General features: G+C 41.6%; 1 protein-coding gene across 1 annotated transcript in view; it reads right to left on the bottom strand.

Annotated features, from left to right (window-relative positions):
• Positions 1-339: 339 nt before the first annotated feature.
• The window catches only part of CHRDL1 (chordin like 1), a 115,856-nt gene continuing 99,451 nt past the window's right edge, over positions 340-16,744 (bottom strand). Inside the window, exons 8-12 of the mRNA XM_069463600.1 lie at positions 14,778-14,946; positions 11,102-11,311; positions 5,693-5,860; positions 3,514-3,603; positions 340-555 (exon numbers count right to left, since the gene is read on the bottom strand). Of these exons, the coding sequence (XP_069319701.1) occupies positions 425-555; positions 3,514-3,603; positions 5,693-5,860; positions 11,102-11,311; positions 14,778-14,946 (768 nt within the window). The 3' untranslated portion in view covers positions 340-424. The remainder of the gene's footprint in view (positions 556-3,513; positions 3,604-5,692; positions 5,861-11,101; positions 11,312-14,777; positions 14,947-16,744) is intronic.

Raw genomic sequence — 16,744 nt, 5'->3', positions numbered from 1 at the left:
AGTCAAAGGGTATAATTTCATACAAATAATTGCTCTATACTCCAGAACTCCTACTAAGCAATTCCCTTCTCTTTCTTTCGTTTGAGTAACTTTCTGAATAGAAAACCTGGGGTTTTGTTTGTCTTTAACCTGTAAAGAAATGTGATTCTCCAAGAAACTAGAGCAGTGTTGTGGTGTTCTATCCCTCCTCCTCCCACAAATAATTCAAGACTTTTCTAGTGTCTTTGGAGGAGATGTTCAAGGGCTGACACACCACTCCACATAAACAAGCAAGTTATGCTGTGCATGGCGTGAAGAATTGACTGCTTTTGAGTTTGGGGTTTTAGGGCACTGTTGATTTAAGCAAAGTAAGCCTGCAGTCCGGCTGCAGCTTGAGTTTTTTTTTTTTTTTTTGCTTTATCCTATCCAATACTGTATGTCTCGCCTAACAGTGGCCCTTTTCAGATCTCTCCAGGTACAAAACCTTGACCAAATCTTCAAGCTCTGTTCTGCACACACGACTTGAACACATCTGGCTGATCTGAGCTTCTCCTTCGGTGAATATCTTCCACTGGCCTAAAAGGCAAACACAAAGTGGCCAGTAGAGTGTAAGAGGACAGAAGAGCAAAATAGAAATAGAATCAATATCCCCCAACCTTACCACTTACTCATGGACCCACCAGGGGATTTGAAATACAAATGTCAGGTGGTTTTAGCAAAATAGTCCCTCAAACACTTTTCTGGGGGCCAATATGGAAAATGGGCCACAAAGTTTTCATTTCAACATGTAGCATTTGTAAGAATCCCAAGAGTAATACATAACTACCTCCTTAAGAGTAAAACCTAAGTATTATTCTTGGAATTTTTACAGTATATTTAGCATCTGCAAAATGCTCCACTATCTATCTGTTTGTTAGCTATTTTGATGGCTTACTTGGCACCAGGTCAAAAAAAGGCACTTTGAAAAAGAGTACGTATTGCATTACTGGGGCTTTGCTCACTCTTAGGGGCCCCGAATATTGGTTTGGGTTACTTGCTTATTACTTGATTATTTACCACTCTTTTCTCTATTCCTGCCACCCTTTGTCAAAACTTCTCACCTTTGCTTTCTCTTATGTCCACGTGCTGTCCTTAAATTCCTTTAGCACCCCTAAATCCCCTAGCTCCTTATAGTGTTCCATTGTCATATACCCCATGGAATTCCTTTCCACTTTGGGTGAACTTGGCTATATTCCTTCCATTCCCTGTTATCTCTGCCCATTCTGGATACCCTCTTCAGTCTTCTTTTTATTTCTGCACTCATGGTGCTACAACCCAGGGAACTCCTAGTCCAAGGTAAGCAAACTTAACCTAACACCTGTTTTGAACCTCTTTTCTTTCCCTAGCCACATGAAAACATGACCCTCTACTTCCTTATGGACTCGATTTCTCTGCCCCCTTTTCCCTTGGATTCTTCCCTTTTCCCTATTCTCTCTGACTCAGTGGGAAGGTAGAAGGAAAAAGAAGAAGAAGGCTTTGGCAAGGAACCAGCTTTGACTGAAGTCCTATCATGTGCCAAGCTCTGCTCAGCACATTGTATACAGGAGTCAGGCCTGTTCTTCTTTGTTTCCAGGTGACCCTGCAGGATCGTATCATTACCTACTTCCTTCAGCTGCATACAGTTTGAAGCACACACCGTCTACTCCATTACACTCCCCAAATCCTGTTATGGGCACAGAGTACGTCAAGATCCTCTTTTAAGTCCCTTGGAGCCTAGCACAGTGCCTGGTTCACAGTAGGAACTAAAAGATGTCATTTCAAAAGTCACATCATTGATCCTGGGATCCTAGACTCTGCCTCCTTAGTTCCTTACTCACATGTAAGGACTCCCAACTCCTCCATTTGAATTCTCATACTGTCCAGTTTCTTTTCTATCATTCCTGCAGAAGATAAACAGTTGACCTCATTGACTCTCTTTCCAGCTGCCTATTGGATAACTCTGCTCAGATGGCCCTTAAGCATCTTAATCTAAAGATGTTCCAAGTGAAACTCTCTTTCACCAATACCTACTTATTCTTCAGAGTTTTCCCCATTGGTGAATGGCATTACTATTCACCCAGCCTATAAAGTTGTTAATATTGGAGTCATTCCAAACTCATTTCTCTTTTTGATACTTATTTTGTTGATTTAACCTCAGAAATGTCTCACAGTGACCTCTCCTCCCCTGTCTCAATGATTTAATATACTATAATCACTTCCTAATTCAGACTATCACCAGCCCTCTCACTAGGAGTCTACCTTTTACTCCACACAGCAAGGACCTCTTTCTTAAAAACAGATCTGAATGTACTGTTCACTTGCTTAAAATCCTCCACTGGGGTTCTCTGGCCTGGAAATAAAGTCCAACTTCTTAGCATGGCAAACTGGGCTCTTCATAATCTGGCTTTATGAAAGTATGTGCTTAAGGAATTCATTTGATAGTGCAGAGACATCTTTCCAAAGCACCACTTTGACATTGCTACGCTGTGGGTAAGTTTGCAGCAACTCCCAATGCTACTTGCCTTACATCTGAACTTTTTACTGGCTTCTTCCAGGCCCTCTGACTACTTCTTACCTCCAAACTCTTCTCATCTTTCAGTGCACCCTCTGTGGCCTTTGAGATCATTCCTCACCCCCACCCACATTTCTTGTTTGCTCCTGTCTGAGTCTTCTCTTAGGCTGCACCCTCTTCCTGGACTGATTTCCTGACCTGTGACTGTTGCCCAGTCACACCCTTCTCTTTCAAAACACACCTCCTCCCCGAAGCCTTCCCCGACTAAGCCCACCTGGCTCTCATCTCATTGTTCTTTGCAGATTCCCCCGAGCACTTAGTTATTTAACTCCTCAGAACTATACTAATTCATACTGAAGACATTTTCATGTTCTGTCTCGCCCATTAGAATTCCCTGTGGATAGAAATTGTGTGCCTTTTATTCCACTAGAAGTGCTCCCCACCCCCCAGTGCCTAGCAGTATCTAGTCCCCAGGCTCCATCTAGTGTAGAAAGTGGGAGAGCTGCAACTATTCTTGAGTGCCTGAATGTTTTAAAGAAACATTACCACCCAGGGCCCGTTCCCAAAGAGTCAAAGAGCTCTGATACAACAGGGGAATTGATATGCATTCATTTTCTCTCTGTCTCTCATCCCCACCACCAGAGGACATAGCCTTCCAGATGTAAGTCTCCATAAATATACCAGATGTGGAATCTTGTGAGCTTCTCCAACCTTCTTGAGACTCTGGGATTAGCAGTTTCCTTAAAGACATTCAGGAAGCCTTTACCTGAGGCAGCTTATGCTCAGACTACATCTGAGTTTGTACTCACCACGTCCAAGCTTTTCAGATCACATTCAGACACCCCATTCACTAAGTCACCCAGAAGACAGACAGAACATCCTCTAATGTTGATACTGAGCATTGCTAATGTTCATTGAGAGCGCAGGGGGACTTTAGTTATGGCTATGCTACATCGGAAACTGGATGTGTTTTCCAGGGAGGAGTAAGGAGAGATATCACTTACTCAGGGTTGTCCTGGTCACCAGCTTGAAGTGATGAAGCTCCTCAAACATCCTCTTGGAGATCTTCTCAATATGGAAGTGCTGGAGAATGCCTGGGGCCAAGCAAAAAGTGAGGCAGGTGGTCAGACGCTCTATCTGGAGACACCAACCCCCTTTTCTGCTTGGGCTGAGCATATCATCTCATTACTAGGGCTTAGGAGTATCGAGCTGGGCTGTGTAATGTGCTTAACCAAGAACTTGGATGGCTCAAGGGTTATAATTGACTCCATTTGTTTCCTTGGCTCACTGGCCTCCCCTTGGCTTCTCCAGGAGATGGAGATAAGGGAGATAGTGCTGCTCCCTCCTAGGGAAAGCCACATGGAATCAAGCGTGAGTGCTGGTTGGAGCTTCTGCAGCCAAAGGCAGTATTAGAAATTCTGTCCTAGCCCCAAATCTGGGTAGACTGTGTCCCTGCTGAACCACTGGGCTGCCCTCCTGGCTAAGCAATGAAAGCCAGCAGTAGGACTGCAGGCAGGTTGTTTATGTAAATGGAGAAGCCACCTCTGTTCCTGAACTCACTGAAAAGCATATTTTCCATTGGGAAGTAATCATAGCTCCTTTATACTTTCCTTATAAAAAATGGGGAGAGTTAAAATAGAGCAGCCCCCCCAGTCTCAACCTTGGCTGTATAGCTTTTATCACAATAACAGGTAAACAACTGCAAACTGCCTTATAGTTAAGGACCAACGTATTAGAGCCCACTTAAATGATCCTCAAGTGTTCTATTCAGATGGGGGCAAAGTAGAGGAAGCCTGGGTTTTTCTCTGCCCACCAAGCACAGACCTTATTAATCCAGCACTGTGAACAAAAAGATATTTAGATGATACACTAGCAAGTTGCAAACCATCTACACACCTCTGTGGGGTGAAAGATGTCAGGTGCCAAATAGTGGGCCCCCTGCTGGGGAACCCAACAGACCTGTGCCTAGTTCTAGGTGACCCATTAGGGACGATCTAGAGAGTTAGAGATGGAAAATAAACGCTCCTAGGTATAGAGCAAAAATAAGCATGGATGAGAAACATGTATGTTCAAGCATCTTTTTTAAGCAATAGGGAAGAACTCATTCTTTAGAGAAAGAAAGGCTGTGGTGAAAAGGGAGAGGAAAAAAAGCCCCATAAATACTACAGCAGTGTTTCTCAAGCTATGGTCCAAAGTGCCACCTGCATTAAAATAACCTGGCTATTTGTTAAACATGCAAATGTTTAGACCCTACCCAAGGCCTACTGAATTTGCATCTCTGGGATGGGGCCAGGTATCTGCATTTTAAACCAGCTCCTTGAGTGATGCTGAAGCACACTAAAGTTTGTGCACTCTCGAGCCTGATATGGGAGCCAGTAGCAAAAAGATGTGTAATATTTTCCATTTGAAATATCACCTCTACATTTGGATTCCTAGAAAAACTAACCAGACTAGATCAGCACTAATCATAAACCTATAAAATCATTAGAATAGCTGTGGGATCACAATGAACAGAATGCGGCTTACTTTGATAGTCACTGAGTAATCAGAAAAGGAATTGGACATCATGACTGCGGTGGTTTCTTCAGTGAGACTATTGTAATCTTCCTGAGGGCAGGGATGATGTTTTAAATTTGTCTTACCCTAGAATACACAGCACGATTCTAGGGACTCAGCTTCTCACTGAATGAATGGATTTTCATGTTTGTCGAGCTTTGTATTGGAAAGAATGGTAGACTAAAGTTTTGTAGTTTGCAACTCTGGCCACACATCAGAGTCACCTATGGAGCTTTAAGAAAAAACACTGATGCTCAGGCCCCAACTCAGACCAACTAATCAGAATCTCTGGGGGCAGGGCCCAGACATTTCATATTTTCTTTTAAAAAACCAAGACTCTCCTTGATGACTCTGATATGCAGCCAGGGTTGAGAACCACTTATCCAGCTTTAGGTGGTGTGAGAAAGACAACTTTGGGAACCTCAAGAGTCAATACTTAATCTTTAGCACAGGCCATGGTTAAATTTGAAAGGCCATAATGCCAACCGTGTTGGACATGTGTCAGTTTCTAAGTCATCAGAAAAACTCTGACCCAGAGGAACAGGTTGAAGCAAAATTAAGGGGAATATTATCTTCTTTCTCTGGGTCCCCCTCACAATGACAATAAATGAATGCTGTCTTGCTTACCCTTTCGAATGGTCCAAACGTGGACCTCTACCTGAGGTGGTCTTTCAGTCTCCAGTGCTATTTTTCTGGTAGTTTCTCCATCTTCCATGAACACAGACTCATACACAGGCATTGTTTCTTCTCCACAAAAGTAGCCTTTGCTGTCAAAGCTTTGGCCTGGAAGTTCTTCTGGAATCAGGAAGCAAGTAGAGTTTTGTCATGATTTTCTAAGCTTAGAAGTGAACTTCCGCATTTATCAATCTCACTGTTTATAACATCTCACACTTATCAAAAGTGGACAATTGACAAGAACATTCCGCCAGAGACAGAAATTCTATTCCTATTTCATTAGCTCAGCTTAGGTTGCCCCTGTAAACACCACTAAATCACAAAGGAGCAGATAACCGTTGATTGAAGTCTATGCATTGACAGAATCCATAGTCTTGTAGAACACTGGCCTCCTACTACCATCACTGAGAAGTAGACTTTCATGAGAAGGAAAAATGTAGCCAGGTACAAATCTCTTAGGCACTTAAGGGAACACAGGATTTTCCATACTGGGTCAGGATCATGTTCTGTCCAACCCAGTGTTGCCAAGAGAGGCCCAGGGAATGGGCTGACAAAGGGCCTTAGTTAACTTCCCTGACATCATTTAGGTATACTTAGAAAACATTCATGACACTCATTTATGTGCATATACTTGCCCAAAGGATCTATCCAAATTGGCTTGACATTTCTGAATGCTCTTTGATTTGTTTGTAAGGCGAACGATAATGCTACATCAACACCAGTGCCAAAACCTAGATGTCAGATTAGTCATATGTATGCAATGCCAAATGAACGGTTGGGAGACACAAAAAACTGGTTAAATCCCTCAACTATGGATCATTTAATGTGTAAACTAAACTGTTGAATTTCAGCTCCCAGGCACAAAGGTACCACCCCCTAATACTCCCCATTCTGCTCCAGCCTCCCCTTTCCTTAGCCCTCTACCAAAAAAAAGTTTCTCTTGGTTAGTTATCAGTGAGTTAAGTTTCTTTGCTGGCCTTGTAATCAGCACCCTCTTCAGCTGCATACTTAAAGTGCATGTTCAAATCAGGAACAACAAAGAGAAGCCTTGGACACCCTGAAAACTTTGAATATGTGCAGAAGCCATCTGTAAGAATATCTGAATCGTTGTGGATGAAACCGTTGAGTGTTGAGTGCTTTGGATCTGTGACTCTAATTAGGGAGACTCAGTGTTAGCCAATCAGACACATTTGGAATAGAAGTTGTAATCAAATTGCTATTGCATGTCTCTTGCTGACCTGATTAGCTTTCCCACCCCCATCACCATTTGGCACTGTAAGTACAAAACCAAATTCTTCTCTTGATGATTCCAGATTGGATTACTCAATTTGTGGATTATCCTAGAATTAAGCTTCCTTTCTCCTTTTGTCCTTCTTTTTTAGCTATTTAATTATTCCGTGGGCCAGTCTTTTTGGTGATGTTAGGTAATCATGAGGTTGTGTACTAGCACTTTTCAAATGGGTGGAGGCAGGGAAGTCACTGAGTGTACAGGGAATTCTATGTATTCAATTACCACTTTTAGAATGAGAGCTGAGTTCACTTGTTAAACTCTGGTCACCAGCTTAATATTCGTTACAGCTATAAACAGTTTATGAAATCCTTGATGGCAATGACAGTATATAATATGCTAAAAGGTCTCCCAGTAGCCTAAACAATCATCCTGCTCCACCACCCCCTCCCCTCAAAGAGCTTAATTTACTAGACCAGAGGGGTCTACAAACAACAAAACCCATTATTGACTCAACCCTGGCTGGCACGTGAAAATACTAAGAAAAGCAAAGTTTGTCTTTAGAACTACCTACTCGGCAACATCCTCCACTTTCCACACTCTCCACCTCAAGGTGCTTTCTAATCACTCCATGTTCACGTACTCTCATTTTCTTTTGGGGAAGCATGCCACGTTTAAAGTCATTTCTGGTCATTTATACTTTCCATGAGAATGCTCCTGTCCTGAGCCCTCCAGAACTAAGAAATGGAGAAACCATTCCTTATGGAAATAGTGATGACTGATAAAGATGTATTATCCCAGCCCAGGAAACTTTTAAGTTTTAATAGGGGATTTTATGCCATAACCCAAAAGGAATGTAATTATGGGAATTCTAGGTATTGGGGTGATATAGTGGGTGTGAGATGTGAGCCAGCGAACCTTCAGGAAGTGGAAGCCTTATCCAACCCTGTAGGTGGCCACTGATATGCAAGACAAGGCCAGCCTCTACCAGAGCAAAGGGAAGAGAGAGAGGCAAAACTCACATCCTTTATTTTGGCCCTCCTTTGCTACTGTAGGAGCCTGCAATCATTTGTTACAATGAAACTTTTGGCTGGATTATTAGTGAATTTGATTTATCTCTTTTCCCTTATCAACACAACTGAATTTACTGCTCTTTTTTGCTTCTATCTTCTTCCCTCCTCACTCCCTTGTTCCTATTTCTCTGTGTTGTGTGTCATTTTTTTAAGAGGCCAGTGATATCATGATCATCCCATTTCTAACCCCTTCACATCATTCAGGACTCTACTCAAATACCACTTATTTATTTAATTTCCAGAAGGTTTCCCTGACCATTCTTTTGAAAGTGCTTCCTGCTGCCTCCCTACCCACTTCACTATCTCTTGATCCAGTTTGGTTTCTCTTCACAGTACCCGTCACAATCTAAAGTTACCTTATTGATTTGGGTTCACTGTCTTTCTTCTCCACTAGAATGTAAGGACTATGCCAATAAGTAGCCTTTGTCTGTCTTGTTCATCTCTCTATCCTCAGTGTCTTGCACACAGTAGGCATTTAATACATATTTCCAGATTGAATGCATGAACGAGTACATACTCCCTGATGCTCTGCAGTTGCTGAGTATCTGGAGCAGGTGCCCTCCCTGGGCTATGTAGATAATGCCTCTTAGGCAATGTGACTAGCAGGAGTGGTTCAACATGCAGAAACCCATGTCTGGCCCACTGAGAGACAGATACACAGAATGGGACAGAAGCTCTCTCCTTCCATGCTGATCAATTAATCTATCTCCTCACACTGGAGTAGGGTGGGAAAGCAGATAAAGCAGCTCTTCCAGAGAAACTGATTTAGTCAATCAGATTGTAACATACTGCCAATTGGGATTGCTGGAAGGCAGTTTTCTAAATAACTTTTATTATTTTTATACTTATAAAATTAACACATGTTTACTACTGAAAATTTAGAAAATACAAATAAGCCAAAAAAATAAATAAAAATTACCTATAATCAGTCTCCCAAATAAGGTCACTATTAATATTCTGCCATATGCCCTTCCAGTCTTTTTTTTTTTTTTTTTTTGGCTTTAATGTATATAAGCGTTTCCTTTTTTAACAACAAAGTGGGATCATTATATACACATTTTTTAGCTTTCTCTTTATACTTCAAATATATTGCAAATATCTTTCTATGACATTAAATCTTGGTGATTTTAATGATTTTTAATGGCTGTATTAATATTTTACAGTACAGATATACCATAATTTATTTAACCATTCCTATATTGGTGGATTTTCAGATTGCTTCCAATTCTTCACTATTATAAACAACACTGTGGCAAAAATCCTTGTTTGTGTGTCTTTGTATATGTCTCTGATTACTGTCTTGCGATTCTGAAGGGTGGAATTATTTAGCCAAATGTTTTAATAAACATTATCAACCTGAGAGGGCAATTATTTAAAAGACAATGCCTGTTGTGTGTCCTGCTCTCACAACTTTTTGATTCTTTTACTTTTTATTTGAATTGCCTGCATCAATAAAATGCTAAGCACACAATGAAACGGGATTTGGTCTGAAGGTCTGAGATTCAGATCAGAATGGGTAGTTTAGTCAACTATCAGTTTTTGTCTGAAATGATCTTGTTGCATTACTTTTTAAACTATAGGTATTAGACCCTTGAAGGAATAGAATATTGTGTTGGTAGAACTGCCACTAAGTGACAGTAAGAGATTTGGGGATCTAGTGAGATCACAGACTTGGATAGGTCATTATGACTGAGTGGCCCCAGTGTCCATATAATCCTTAGAATGTGCTCTCTCCCTATCTGTAATTAAAACATTTCCTCATAAATTTTAATGCCCCAGTTCTCAACTCCATATCAGATGGCTCCTATCCTTCCCATCCACACCCTGCCCTGTGTTTATTCTGGAAGATGGGGTTGTCACATTGAGGAGGATTTTGTTTGTGTCATAAATTAGTGCTTCTCAAACTTTAATGCGCATTAGAATTACCTGAGGATCTTGTTGAAATGCAGATTCTGATGCAGAAGGTTGGGGCAGGGGCCTAAGACTCAGCATTTTTAACTAGCTCTAGATGTTGCTGGTCCATGAACCACACTTGGAGTAGCAAGAACATAAACACCCTGGGCCTACAGTAGTGGTTCCCAAACTTTTCTGCACATTAATATCACCTGGGGATCTTTTAAAAAACTCCAAAGCTCAGGAAACAATTCAAATCAATTAAATCATAATCTCTGGAGATAGGACACAGGTAGCTATAGAAGCTCTCTGGGAGCTCCCAATGTGCAGGCAAGTTTGGGACCCACTGGTGTACATGAAAATGCTCAATAAACATACTCTGTCAACTCCAGTACTATGGACTATATTTTTATGTAGCTCATGTTTTAAAACCACCATTTAAATAATTAATTTGCCTTTTGAAATCAGTCGACATTCTGTACTGGCCTAGAAAAGAGAATAGGCTGGAAGTGACCCAGGTTCTAGGCCTTGGTTTTATTATCAATTAGTTGCATGACTCTGGACAAGTCACTTTATGCACTTCAGTTTTCTTATATTCAGAAGAGAACTAACAATATAATCATAGGATTTTAGTGTAGAAGGGAGCTTAGAGATCAATTATTTCAAACTTTTAATTGTACAAATAAGGCTGATGAGGCCAAGAGTAGATATGGCACATTTTCAAGTCATGCAACAACTTAGGTTTGGACCAGAACCCAGTCTCCTTCGACTATAACTCTCATCTTGTCTCAAAAGTGTAATGGATGTGATTGTGCTTTGATGAGTTAAATGCTAATGTAAATGAAAGGTGTTACTGTTCTTCTTAATAATCACGATAACCTAAATTCTCTACTATGTAGAAACACACAAAGAAGTTCAGCACTTAGGGCTCATGGGAAGTATTGGTAAACACAAGCAAATCCCTAGTATACTTCTGAGTAGTAAATTTCTTCCAAGCAACCATCTTTTCAGTCTTTCAAGAGAGGAGAGAATGAAGTCCATCATTATTAGAAGTATTATCATTATAATTATATAACAGATTGATTGTGTTTCTGATGCTCAAAGAAAGTTGAGAAGGACTATGTGAGGATTTCAGTCAACCAAAGGCAGAGCCTCCAACCAACGCACCTTTTGCCTTTTTACCTGGACACACCTTGCAGCACTTCCCATCTATTTTTTGAGGATACTTGCAGGGGTATCGATTGGGGCAGTGGATTTTCTTACACTCTTGCTTGGTGACATTACAAGTGCACAGCACACACTCCACAATACCAAATGCCCGGAGGTTTGGGTGCCAGGACTCGCCATGGGAATAGGTCTTTCCATTAGAAACGCATACTGGAAGAAAACACAGAAATGAAAACTAAAAGCTAAGGAGCTAAAATGGGTCTCTATGCTCAAAACCCAAGCCCCATACGAACTCCCTAACATATCAAGTATCTTTTGTTCTTGTCATGGTCATGGAGATACATTTACAGAGCAGTCTCTGTGACCAAAAAACAGCCTGGGCCACATTCTACTGTCAGCAGCTCCCTAGATTCTTTAGCAGTGGCCTTTGGATGCTCACAAATGGCCTGACACATAGTAGGCAGTTCATAAATATTTTTTAAAATGGAGGGATGAATAAATGCATGAAAGCAGAGTTCTATCTGTCCCGGGCATCTGATAAGAAATCTCTAGTAGAATGTATTGTTAATATCTGCAGTTCCATGGAAGGTTTCTATGGCCTTAGTTGATGTGCTACTAGGCATAAAAATTTCCTAGAGATATTTGCTTTCCAGGGAGGCTAGATGCAAAACCTACTGCTCTTCCTAAAGGGCGAGTTTCTTCCAGATCCTGAAGCAAATCCATTCAGAATGTTCAATGCTATGAGAGTCTGCTCTACCAACATATATAGGTGTGGAACTTAGTTGTGCTAGCCTACTCCCTGGTGTGGGAAGGAAGATACTAAGACGAGATTGAGAGGGAAAGGACCAATGCCTCCTAGGTAACTTGTGAAGGGATAGCCTTGTGTGCCTTTAATCTTCAGGCAATTTCCTCAGTCTCCCTCCTCACAGTGGCTGTAGAGATTTGGCTACAGCTAAATCACTGCCTGCTCCACTAACATCTTTTGGCAGTCTGACCTTTGTTGAGTGGGAAGTGAAGTCACTGGCTTCATGTTTTCTGAGAGGCCTTGAAAGAGCAAGCATTTGGGCTACAGGCTGAGTGGCCTATAAAGGGAAGGGGCCACAGGAACATCCTTCCATGAAAATCAACCCAAAACATACCCAGCTCCTACTGTAAGGCATGGAGCCAGGCTCCAGGATAAGAACTACACAGGGCTGTCAATGGAGAGTCTGAGCATGAGTTCTCTTCCTTTTTGAGAGTGCAGGAGCATTGTGGAGATTTCAAGCCATGACTGGGACTGGCTGTATTTCTCATTATTCCCATCACCTCATCATACCCAGCGAGACCTGTCGGCATCCCAATCAACAACATCTCTAGGGTGGGTTGTATCACTTCAGGCGGGGCTGGGGGCAGGGGGAGAAATAGCCACACTTGGGGCGTTTCTAGGAACTGACTGATTTGGCTGCAAGACAATGGCCTCAGAAGGATGAATCATTGGGTTATTTCTTTTTCATCGAGTCCACTGGGTCACATTAGGAAATACAGATGATTGCTGGCTGCCTTTTCCTGTCCTTTGCAAGGGCTGCTGGATTACAGGGCACTCTAACGGGTCAATTCATGTAAAGATTTTCAAGAACCCAAACCAGAGAGGCTCCCAATCTTATAGTGAGACTTAACACCTCAACTGTGAGGCTCAGGGGTGTGGATAGGATCACACAAAACAGGCCAGATGTGTTGTTCTCTCCCCTGCCCTCACCTCTTCTCTCTCTTCTCCAGACAGTGACATTCCCTTCTAAACAATGCGATCAAGTGAGTACACAGTCTGCCTCAAGAACATTTAGGCTGGATTCAAGTTCAAAATGGTGGAGTCCTGCCACTTCTCCTCTTTGATTCTAACAAGGAACCAAGTAGATGTATCTCAGAGGACCACATCATAAGCAGGCAAGCTAAGGGAGAGGGTGAGCCATGCTGAAGAGCAGGGCAGGTAGGACTCCTAGCATTATATAGCTAGGTTCCCTCTTCCCTAAATGTGTTGACTAAGGGAGCAGTCCAGACTGGGTGAGAGCCCACACATTGCAGTAGAACCGGGTGAGGTCAACTCCCTAGAGGTAAACACAGCCTTCTGCCCACCAAAAAATTCTCAAGACGATTTTGAATCATCCAGCTGGGGAGTTAGGATTTGGGAGTGGGGACAAGCCATTCTCCAGTGAACTATAATAGAAAGGTCAAAAGTGAACTGCTGCATCCAAATCAATGGGGGCAAATGAATAAATGTAAACCAGCTGGGACTTTTGTAGGACACGGAGAAAATCAAGGGATGAGCCTCTGCCCCGAAAATAAAGACGCCTTGTGGAAATTATGGGATTTGGGATTTTCAAAGTCCATTTTCCCACACTTTTTTTAAAAGGCCTTGAAATAGTTTTAGAGCAAATGGAATCTATTGGAGGCAATTTAGGATTGAAAATCAAACTGTATCTTTACCTAACTCCTCCTCCTCATTTCATAAACTTGTATTAGAATGCTTTGGAACTTAAAAATAATAAATTTCAAATCAAACACAGATCGATAGTAAATATTTCCAATTCTTCTAATATGCCACCATTTTTTATTAAGAGTTTTATTTTGAATGTTCTTTTCAGACTGTAAGTTTCAAAAGCAATTTAATTTTTTATCTGTAATCTGAAATTTACATCTAACTAGGAACAGATGTGATCAACTAGCTTTGGCTTGACTAGCTTTATTGAGATTTATGGTAGGAGTTCTTTGTAACGGATTGTTTTTCACTCATATTATTCAATCATTTGGTTTAATAATTTATTACTTTTAACCCATTCAGAGAACTTCCTTTGATTTGTTTTCACTTTAAAGGAAACAAAACATGTTTGTGGTTTCATAAAAAGGAACCAGCTGAGCTCTTGCTCCGAAGAGCTGGTTGACAGGACACCTAAAAAAGTAAGAAGTCAATTGTTAGGTTGAATTTCTCCTCCCCGCATCCCTGCTACTGGGAGGGGGGTGCAGAAGCCAGATAATGCTGTACAGGAAGAAATGGGGGCCGAGGATGTCTGTAGGTGCGGGCTGCAGCCAGTTGGTCGGCTGAGCGGGCTGCATGTCAGCGTTAACCTGATCAGGCCTCTTGGTGCTCAGCCAGGTGGTTTCTGCATTTCTCACTGGATTACTCATTTCTAGGGACAACCTCATATGCTACACATTGAACTGAAACCTCTGAGTGTGGGGCCAGGAATATATATACATTTTTAACAAGAGCCCCAGGAGAATCTGGGGTGCACTAAAGTGTGAGAATTGCTATTTCTAAAGGTATGGATAAGAGTTTCAGAAGTGTTTGGCACTGAGTGCCTTTGAATGTTGGTGCCCTATGGGAAAATGAACCACCTCTCATTCTCTTAGAGACTCATGAAATTTTCTCAAACAGCCTACAACCCCCAGGGTCAACTGAGAAAATGCTGGAGGCTGCTTCACAAGCAAAGGGGCCTTGACTATGCTCTTTTGGCTGCATTTAGGGAAGTCTACGAGTCCCTTGGAGTCACTTGTCCATACTCTGTAGACTTGACGGTGAGTGAGCTATGTGTGAATATGTGATTTTCGTGGGAGAAAGGGTCCTGTTCTACCTCCATCCCTCTAAAGACCAAAGCTGCTGAAGCTAAAATGCGGAAGTATATAAAAGGGGGATGCCCCTTACCTTGTCCATGCTTGTGTTTGTTATTGATGACAATTTGCACAATGGTCCCTGATGCTTGCTGGGAATCCATAAGAGCTCCCCGGTGACTTCTGGCTCCAGGAAAGCGGGTCAGACCTCCAGCCTGTCGGCTTGATGGAGGATCATAGTGAGAGCGGTGGTAAGAATGTCTCTGTAAAACGACAAGAACAAATTCAGTCTAAGAAGTCCACCAATGAGATGGCGGAGATTCAGTTATATATATTAGAAACCATTTGATGATTTTGATTTATAGTGATGAGCTCTGATCTTAGCTACACGCCCACCTACACCAATAGAAACAGGGATGTGATAATGTAAAAGAAGCTCTTCAATAAACTGAGGTTTTTCTCTCTTCTTCTAAAAGATGAGCCTAGATTTATAGACAAACTCCTGGGGGAGAAAACAACTGAAAGGGCTAAAGTGTCCTTCCTGCTCCAAGGACTCTCACATTCGGGTTTCAGAGTTAAGACAGTAGTTTGCAACACAAGGCAGAATGTAACAGAAGCCACAGGAGAAATAAAAAGTACTGTGCAAATCAGGAGGAAAAGAGAGCTTCCAGTTAAGGAAAGTTTGTGACGTGAGCCACAAAGGGTGGGTAGACTTTTTTTATAGGCAGAGTTTGTGTGCAATAGTCCAGGCAGGGGTTTCCAAATTGAGAAGGTGTAGCAGAGAACACAGAGCCCATAAAAGGGAACAGTTGAAGGATAACTTTCCAAAAATGGATGGGAGCCAGATCATGGAGGACTTTAAATGACAGGCTAAGGGGTAAGGACTTTATTTGGTAAGCAACAGAGGTGAGGATGTGGAAGGCTTTAAGGGTTTTTTTTTTTTTTTAAGTAGGGAAATAATGTAATCAGAACTATATTTCAAAGCACTGAACCCTGATCATTTGTACAGTGAACTAGACAGGAGGAAAAGATGAGAGTCAGGTATACTCTTGATAAAATGTACAGAGACTCAAAACACGGCAATGGTATAAGATCATACAGCACAGTACAGATACCCTAGACATTTTATAGATAGAATATTTGACATTATATGACAGAATTAGAATGTAAGCTCCACAGACTCAAGAACTTTGTTTTATTCACTCTTATATCTCTGATGCCTAGAACAGTGCCTAGCATCTAGAAGGTGCTTATCAAATACTTGTTGAATGAATGAAACTATGGTCCCTAAGGAAAGCTCAGAGTCTTACAGTACACAAAATCCAACCATTGCCATTTTAGCAAGCGTTCAAGACACATGATGAGCTCACTGTTGAGCTACCCACCCCTCTCCCAGGAGCTGAGATAGCTTGTGGGTAGAAGAAAATAGAATGAATGAAGAGTAGAATCCTAAGGCTTAAAGCCAAATAACATTAATTGTGTTTTAGGGGCAATTGGCAATTATTAGGGGTGAAGGAGGGGAACCCATTAAAAAATCTCTCACAGGCAATTAAAAAGGAAGATCCTTATATGCAGTGATAGAAACAACAGGGAACCTTGGGAAGATAGTTATGGGGTCCTCTGATGCCACCATCCCATAAAATATTGATTAAAGTTATGTTCTATAGACGTACATGTTGCAAATTTAGCTTTGGTAAGTATTATTGCTCTCTTGGTGGGAAGAGAGCACTGGTGGGAGAAAGGGAGAGTGAACAGGAGCTGGAATAAAAGGACATTTTAGACTTCTGAAAAAGAACATTATTCTAAGAAGAGCCCATGCTGATGCATCGCTACAACAATTGACACATATAAGAATTTGCATCAATTTGTTATCATGCACACAAATGGGATTCTCAGTGCAAATATTTCTCATTCCCACAATGGTTCATATGTCTTTTTCTGCCATAATCACTCACATTCTGCCAAGGCCATTACAGATTGTTCTGTCCTTTTTGGAGTTTGTCAAATTTTTGCCAAAGGAACACACAGAAGACAGTTTAGCTGGTGGGTGGCCCACTGATG

This window comes from Eulemur rufifrons, chromosome 30 (assembly GCF_041146395.1).
Source record: "Eulemur rufifrons isolate Redbay chromosome 30, OSU_ERuf_1, whole genome shotgun sequence".
NCBI lineage: Eukaryota > Metazoa > Chordata > Mammalia > Primates > Lemuridae > Eulemur > Eulemur rufifrons.
The sequence above is the reverse complement of the archived record's forward strand: the minus strand, read 5'-3'. Positions and strand labels throughout refer to the sequence as shown.